At 39.3% G+C, this 8,645-nt stretch overlaps 1 protein-coding gene across 4 annotated transcripts; it reads right to left on the bottom strand.

Annotated features, from left to right (window-relative positions):
• Positions 1 to 1,489: 1,489 nt before the first annotated feature.
• LOC103724134 (heat stress transcription factor A-2c-like) lies at positions 1,490 to 5,322 on the bottom strand. 4 transcript variants are annotated; one of them, XM_026800387.2, is made up of 6 exons: positions 4,357 to 5,322; positions 3,725 to 3,782; positions 3,500 to 3,565; positions 2,342 to 3,151; positions 1,988 to 2,211; positions 1,490 to 1,872 (listed from the first exon to the last, which is right to left on the bottom strand). In XM_026800387.2, the coding sequence occupies exons 3-4, from the start codon at positions 3,560 to 3,562 to the stop codon at positions 2,363 to 2,365; spliced, it is 852 nt and encodes a 283-aa protein (XP_026656188.2). In that variant the 5' UTR covers positions 3,563 to 3,565; positions 3,725 to 3,782; positions 4,357 to 5,322; the 3' UTR covers positions 1,490 to 1,872; positions 1,988 to 2,211; positions 2,342 to 2,362. The 4 variants fall into 4 exon arrangements, with proteins under 4 accessions (XP_026656188.2, XP_026656186.2, XP_026656187.2 ...); XM_026800385.2 differs by having other exon boundaries at positions 3,500 to 4,054; XM_026800386.2 differs by having other exon boundaries at positions 3,500 to 3,782; positions 4,357 to 4,562.
• Positions 5,323 to 8,645: the final 3,323 nt, after the last annotated feature.

Here is an 8,645-nt window from a genome sequence, read left to right as displayed (position 1 = left end):
AAAGCCTATAAAGAAGCCCATTCCAAATTCTCTTCTCAACATTTTAATTTTGAATCTATTTATAGTATTTCTCGTTGATGTTTGGCTGATATTTGGGTACTTGTTTGCTTGTGATCTTCCTTAAAAACCCGAAGGACTGATCTGGCAATTGTTTCTGGAAATTGTCAATCCTTCCATTTTTTTCATAGAACATGTCCTACATGTAACCAATCCACGCAGCATTTGGGGAATTGTTTATACATTTCTCTTGAGAAGGAAGATTTCTTATTTGTCTCTCCTTGCTTTCACTGAGATTTCTTATTTGGCTCTCCTTCCTTTCACTGAGATTTAGGTTCTATAAGAATATGAGCATCAACACGGAATTATAATTATGTTACCTCTACTTTCTTTCGCAGCATCTCAGCATTATTCAATCTCTCAACAAGGGTGAAAGTGAAGAGAATACCAATTGGTTGAGCTAGTGTAGTGACCTAGGTTTAGTTCCATGCTCAACCAAATTTTAGCCAGTCCTCGTTCCCAAAAAGAAAATAACGTCACAGAGCACATCAGACATCAAATATAGGGTGTGTGTCATTTGTTTCAACTCTAAAGTCATTTGTTTCAACTTTAAGTGCGGCGACGACCATGCATAAACGACCTAACCTCTGGTCTGAGTTTACATTGTTCTAACCTAGATCTGTTGAAAACTTTAGATTTGTTTGGGCCACTTCTGGTCCATTAGCAGCCATGTATTTACCACTGAGCATACATCATAATGCATGGGTGCAACTGCTGAGACTCCATCATTTTTGCTAGATATGAGTTTCTTTCTCAATCTAGTGATATAATATCAATTTATTACTACTTGTTATATAATTCTCAGTATAAGGCTAGTTGACTAGCCTCCTCATTCTACTTATACAAAATCCCACCCCTCGTTTTGGACGAAGACTTCGACCGTTTATGTCTTTGTACATAACTTTAACATTACCTCGCAAAGCACCTTTAGTTTCTTTTTAGTGATGAGTTTAAACATATCAGAAAGCCTAGCTTCTTTAAGCTACAACGTCTATATCTGTGAGTTAAAAACAAGATGATAAACAAGATGACAAACGGCAAATTTAGATATCAGTCAATAAAACATTCATTTGCTAGCTCGGCAAATAGTTTACCGGAAACCATACAGGCACCATTCACACCTAAAAAATTATTCAAGAATCATTTAAAATTTTGCAAAATATCCCGTATTAAAATTTTACAATATTTTAGAAATGTAGTTACAAATAGAAAATATTTTTTGTTAAAAGTTTTACTAGAAAAAGGTCCGCATCTAAAACTCTTATTGACGAAAACACTTCCACCAGCAGTATTCCCAAATATGGCCTATACAACCTGCCATGCACTTCATCAGAATCAGCAACATCAAGTCAACTGTACGTGGAAAGGCAACAACTATGAAGTTTTGAACTGAAAAGACTCCAATCCTGGCAATGCTACAAGAACACAGAAATTTTGTCAGCAAAATGAACAAATAATTTACTTAAAAGGTACATATCCTCAGGGCTACTTGATCTGTAAACAAAAAACCATCGGTGGCCAGCTTAAATTCTCTAAATTCAATATTAAACAAAAAACTCAAAGACACAGAGAGAAGAAGATAAAAGGAGGAGACAGAACTCAAGCAATTCAGCAGCCCAGTGCAGTACAACTAAAATAAACAAAACAATCCTCCATTAGCTGGCCAATTCCGATGGCTACATGTTACATCTTCGCGATATAACAGACATGGCCCCTTATCCACAAGACTCAAACTAAGATCAGTAAGCTTCAATCCCACATCAACATGCAAACAAGCCTGGAGATCTTCAACAAAGACTTGCAAAAGGTAAAGACCTATATCAATACCAAACACCAACAGAAAAGAAGCTTACGTTACAATTAGCAGAGAGTTATTAGATCATTCCATCATAAAATTAAGGAAACAAATGGTTATAAGCAACGCCAATACCTTCAGATCCCTGAAGATGCAAGCTTCCCCACTTACTTGAATGCACATGCATGTTGTCTGCGAATCTGCTCAGAGAACATTAAAAGGTTTAATCAAATGAGAAAAAGACAAATATATTTGAATGAAAAGTGGTTAAATGTGAGAGAATGGATTGTTGATTATCAAGAATATGATGTTTGGATTCTGTCTCCTCCTTGATCTAAAGCTACTAGCTATCTCAGCTCCTGCCAACAGACAAAATGAACAACATGGATTGTCACAAAATCACATTACGATAACAGAACATGCAGATATCACAACACATCGAAATAATGTATCAAGTCAAAAAAAAAAAAAGAGGTAAAAGAAAATTACAAGGATAAAATGTTTAGCTATCTATTTTGGGCTGCTAGAACTCAGGTAACCCAATTTCTCAGCCAAGACATTGACATCATCTGGATCATCGCATCCCTCTGATCCATCCTTATTCTCTCCAATCCCTTCGTTCAACAGCTCCTCCCAGAAATCATCATTCAGCTCCTCACCTCCTCCTCCTTGTTTATCTTTAGGTTTGTCATCCTCCTCCTCCTCCTCCTCCTTACTCTTCCTTAGGCCCTGAATTTCCAGTGCCAAACTTTCCAAATCAGAGACTTCGGGCCCGTAAAGGCTACCCATTTCTTCTGCTTCAATTCCAAATGGTGCCTCAAAATCCTGGCTCTCACTTGGTTCTCCCTCATAATGATAAGGCACTCTATCTATAGGTCGGCGCCTTTTCTTAGAAATGGCTTCTTCAAGCTCTTTTCTTCTCTCCTGCTGCTGCACCAATTGCTGTAAGAAGTCAGGGCTCTGCACCGCTCTTGCTAAGAAGCCCATCATTTGTTGCTGCTTTTGCTCTGCACCATGTAGCCTGTCTTCCATAGCTTGGAGATGAGCTCGTGTGGTCTGCTGCTCTTGCCTTAACTTCACCACCTCAGCCATTAAGATGTTCTTGTCACGTTTTAACCTGTTGATTTCTCCATCAAATCCGAAGCGCCCCACCTCAAGACATGGATCAAGATTTTGCTGCCTTGGGTTAGGGTAGGAGGGCGGCTTCCTTCTCTTGATTGTCTTGAGGAGATGCCTCTGTCCTCTGAGAAACCCTTCATTTGCAAATTCCCATGTATCTGGATCCACTTTTCTGAAACCCTGAGGGAACAATAGGCTCATTGTCAGATAAATGTTGGCAGTAACTTGAAGTTAAACGTGTACCAAGAGAAATTGTTACAAAGAAAAACCATTATTAAAAGGCTACAATACATATCGAAATATAACTTTATACAAGGTCCATAAAAATGTTTAGAGATTGATAAAAAGCCAGAAATATAAAAAATGCTACTTTCTTGACCTTTATTTTAAGAAAGATGAGCTTAGAATCGGCAATAAGCCTAAGAGATAAAATAGGGATTATATTAACTAGCTTGGTTCAGAGTCGGACTTGAAGAAGACCCAGATGGAAGAATGCACTGACAATGAGTAGACTACCAGAACTATTACCTTCGCAGCGATAAGGCATTCTCTTTTCTTCTTCTTTCTTCTTTCTTCTTTCTTCTCCTTCATTTTCTATATTTAGTGTAAAGAAATAGATTGTTCGATTACATTCATTTGCATAATTGGGCAAGTGAAAAATTACTGAATAGAAGAAATTAAATGTATTGCAATAACCAACAAGCAAACAAATAACTGTACTACAGAGTATTCTTGGATGGTGTTCACAGGGACCTGCTAGGGCAGAACATTCTGCTTCTTTTGCTTGTTCTAGTTTGCTTGTTCTGGGTAGCTACAGAGAAGAATTCATGAAAACACATCAGAACAAATATTGATACATCAATTTTGCACACATGGACTTTATCCACTTTACATTATTTCTGTCAGTGATGGCATTAGCCTTATCATCACCAAAGTGCTCACAAGAACAGAAACAAGAAAATATTTTCACGGAATTAAGATGGCAGAAGAAAGAAGAACAGTGAAATAGGAACACAACCACTGCATAAATAAACATTTTTGTCTTGGCAACATGGTTCTCATTGCTCGTCCCCTAAGAGAGTCCTGCAAAATGACATAATTGAAAAGAGAATGTTTGTTTCCTAATAGCAACATTTATAGAAAAAAGGTTAGAATGTCAGAAGTGTAATGTCCTAAATTGCTCTCTCATTTGCTTCCTAAACAATAATAATTAAAAAAAATCAATATTCCATCTCGCATAGCAGAGGAAAAACAAAGATCAAATGCTAAGCAAGCAACGACTAAAAGAAGAACCATCCCCGTGCTTACATCTCCAATATTTCCTACTTTTAATCAAAAGAAAACGTGATATTAAAACTCATACGGGCATTGCTTCAAACACTTACATATGTGTTGAGTTGTCTCACAAAGCTAGAGAAATTGCCGTGTTTGAAGTATCTTGGAAGCAGAGTCATGGCGAACGTGGCCGGATCCCACACCACAAAGCTATTGTTCGTCGAGCTCCACGAGATCACTCGATCGGTCTTCGGGTCATCAACCATGTCATAGGTCTTGTTGAGGAAAGGCGGCGGCCCGACTTCGTGCAGCCCCTCCATCGGCCGGGGAGCCTCCATCGGAGGGTCCTCAAGGCGAGACGAGATCGCCTCTGCCTCCAGGTACTCCTCCTTCACTATATTGAGCACTGGATCCATAGCCCACGCAAAGATCAAATAAAAAAAAAAAAAATCACAGCAAGATTGGATCTTGATGCAAGAAATGCCAACTAATCAACAAATTAGAAGAGATTTTAAGCAAAAATCAAAGAAAAGCACAATGAATGCAAAACGGAGACGGTGAACACTGATGTACACTGATGCAAAGGAACGAAAAAAAAATCGGATGTTTATATTGGCACAGGAGTTCGAACAAATGGGTCACTGGTGAGAACAAGGAGGACGAATTGGATGCCCCCAAAGATGACGGTGAGGAAGAATAGAGAAGTGGATTAGAAGAAGAAATAAGGAAAAGATGAGATTTTTCTTCCTTCTTCTTTGGAGCTACGAGTCGATAAGATTATGTTTAGAAATGGAATCAACTTTCTGGATTAAATGAAGAAAGGGGAACGCAGAGGATCGGAGAGGATTAAATAGTTGAGAGCAGAAGCTTCTAGACGGATACAAGTGGGATCGGGAGGTGTCAATGGGGTGGAGAGTTCTGGAAGGAGAAGGGGAGGCGTGGAGCCATGGCGATGGGGGAGAAGATCCACTTGCAATAAAAAATTTGAGAAGAAAAGATTCCCGTGGGCTTCGAGGAAACGACGCGTTGGGGTCTGGCGTTCGACCGGTGGATGGAATCGGGGAGAGCCGACAATTTCACCGACACGGTGAATCTATGGTGTGCGTGGTGGATTTAGCGGCCCGATCGGAAAAATCTTTATTAGGACCCACGTGCGTGACGTGGCGCCTGAGGATTGGAGCAGGCGCGATGGTCGGCGGATTGGAACACAATGCTCGAGATTTTTATGCAGAGAAAAAAAAAATCATCCAAAAGCAGTAACTCAAGTCAAGCTCATGTGGTGGAGATATTGGTTGGGATACTTTATATATATATATATATATATATATATATATATATATATATATATATATATATATATATATATTATATTATTTATTTAATAAACATCGGATGTAGGTCGAATTATCAATTCTTTTGCACTGGCAGATGGAGAGGGGCAGCATTGGTTATTAGGTATTACTCCGAAAAAATTAGTCTGTTATTGAGTTGAGTGTGCAATGAGTTGGTCGGATCAGGACAGATTACACTCCGGTAAGATAAGATAATGTACAAAATCTTGATCTACATCCAATCCACCTAGGGGCTTCTAAATTTGCACCAATCCATGGGTCATTTCAGATTATCAATTTAATAATGTATTTTATAAGACTCGATCTCTAGTAAATCCACATAATTTAACAAATCTCATCCACACAACTTTATCTGCTAATTTTCAATATGATTTAAATAGCTACTACTATTATCAAGAATATGATCAACTGCTCAAAAAAATTCTTTTTCAAAAAACATGATTAAACCTAATCTAAATTGTTTTAATCAAAGAAAGCTCTACTCTTATAACTTGAGTAGTGTCAAACCATTGATTCATATCCTTGCCATTTAAAATTCAAGTTATAAACTTTGATACATATCCAACCTTTGTTAAGATCCTATCTAAAATCTGAACAAATTATTTAAAATTCAGGTCACAAATTTTGAAATATAACGAACTTTTGTTCAGATTCTATTTGACAACCCGAGCATTTAGAAATCCAAAATGAGGAGCGATGCATGGATTAGAAAATGAGAGCATGGAGGTTTCGGTTGGCAAGAAGGATCGGTGAGCTTTGATACTATCTTAAGATCCTAACTAAAAAAATTGATATTTAGATGAATAGGCCAAAAAGTATATAAGCACTACAAAGACTCTTAACTTTTTCATATGGGACTATTAGTCCTCAACTAACTTAAAAATCTTTCACCCAAATGTAGCTTGAAACAATACGCATATTATGCAAAGTAGGGTAAGTTGGCTTGCATCCAATGTTCTTACACTCGGCCTAATATGAATTGTTGTTCCGATGATTAACTCTCATACTAGTTCATGCTGAAGCCAACTCAACCAAACCAAAGTTGAATTGCCTACATACAATTGATCAAACCTTGAAATTTAGACCTGAGCCAAAAAAAAAACTCATTCTGATTAAATGGGTTGGATGCATTATCACAAAAAGAGTATTCAAAGCCAATCCAAGAAAAGTATCAATCAGGAATATGCCTTTCAAGTTAAAAAAAAAAAAAAAAACCTAAATGACATACTTCCAACTTGTAAGATATTTATATGATCAATGGAATATGTTATAAAATCAAAAGACAACTGTCCAAGTGGTTATGAAACGCTTAATTGCCCCAAAATATCTAAAACTGTACAAGACCAATATTTGACATGACACCAATGTACCAAGAAGCAGGTCTATCCAAATACCCAATCATTAGTTGTCTGAAGGAGGACCAACTGCAAGAGAACAGTCTCTAAAAAGGGAATCAATGTGGCATCAAATTTTCCACTGATGTGGACTACAAACTATACTTTCTTGTTCTTTAATAGATTCACAACCACTGAAAGGGACCGTATATAACTGATCTTTTGAGATCCACAAATGCTTCAACCGACGGTTTCTTTTGTGTGGTTGTAATTTGCTCGGTCTAGGTGTTACCTTGAGTACAGGGGAAATCAAGTGGCTCCTTGGCTTTAGAGATTGTGGGGTTCAAAAAGCGCCAGGATATTTCTCCAAATTGGATTTCTTATGTGCAGGCCTTGGATGCACTCTGATTTTGACTTGTCCCCTTTATCTCTAATTTTTTTCTCTAATATTATATATTATATATGTTATATCTATATTACATATTGTTGGGGGAAAAATGGATTGCCCAAAACACGTGGATATATCGCCGGCATGTGATGACGAGCGTGCGGCAACCCTCAAGGCTCCCGATCTCAAGGCGCGACCTCGAAATGTCTGACTGCAACGGCGCCCGACCTCAAGGTGCTCGACCTCAAGGCGCTCGACCTCGAGTTGCCCGACCTCAATGGCGCCCGACCTCAAGACGCCTGACCTCAAGACGTCCGACCTCAGCGCGCTCAACCTCAGAGCTCGCATCCTTGCAGCCTTAATCTCGATTAAGCTGAGCCCTCAAGCCCAAAGGAGGCCCAGTCAAAGGATAAAGCAGACCCCTCCACTCTATCGGAAATCAAGCCCCTCTTCTCCTCATCCAGGGTCCAATCCCGCGATCTCCGCCCTAGTGACTGTCAATAATTAAATACGCACGATCTCAACAGACCTCCAGCCAGCCCGAAATCTCGGGCCATCCACGGCAACTCATTAATTCACACGATCACGTCCAATCATGACGGTAACACATTAATTCGCACAGTCACATCATAGGTAACCTATACACCCTTCTTATAAAAATGGGGGACTTCTTCCTTCCAGGGAGAGATTTTCTGTTTCCTTTCACGTAGCCTCTCTGCTGGCTCCACTAAAATACCCCCTCTGACTTGAGCATCGGAGGGCCGGCGCCGAAACCTCCGGCCATCAGCTTCTTGCAGGTCCCCCAGAGGATGCAGCCCGCCGCCACATCCCCTGCTGGAGCTCCTCCTCCTTGATCCGCGGTCACCCCCGGATCCAGTTTCCAGCAACACATATAAAATAATATATATTTATATATGTCACGCCCCGAACCCGGGGCCCGGGGCGCGAGCAGACGCCGCGCACCTGCAGGGCGAACCCCGCAGGCACGCAAGGCAGATGAATCAGATTCCACATCAATAGCTAAACAAAGATAAATTCCAACTTTCAATTCAAATGTCCATATATACATAAGTCAAAAGAAAGTCCATATCTACTAGCTAATTACATCATGATCACTCTATTCCGTAATCCCCATAATCATATATCATCACCTGCAAAAATGTAAATGATAGGAGTGAGCTAACAGCTCAGTAGGCGACATCATGCAATAAAGTCATCATATAACATGTCATAATGCATATAAAAGCAGCTAAACACATAAATCCAAAAATCCACACAATAATCTGTAAACCCAATCCGAGACTCAAAATAACTCAACCGCATGA

This window comes from Phoenix dactylifera, chromosome 8 (assembly GCF_009389715.1).
Source record: "Phoenix dactylifera cultivar Barhee BC4 chromosome 8, palm_55x_up_171113_PBpolish2nd_filt_p, whole genome shotgun sequence".
In the NCBI taxonomy this organism is placed as follows: domain Eukaryota; kingdom Viridiplantae; phylum Streptophyta; class Magnoliopsida; order Arecales; family Arecaceae; genus Phoenix; species Phoenix dactylifera.
Note: the sequence above shows the minus strand (reverse complement) of the source record. Positions and strands in the feature narration are given on the sequence as shown.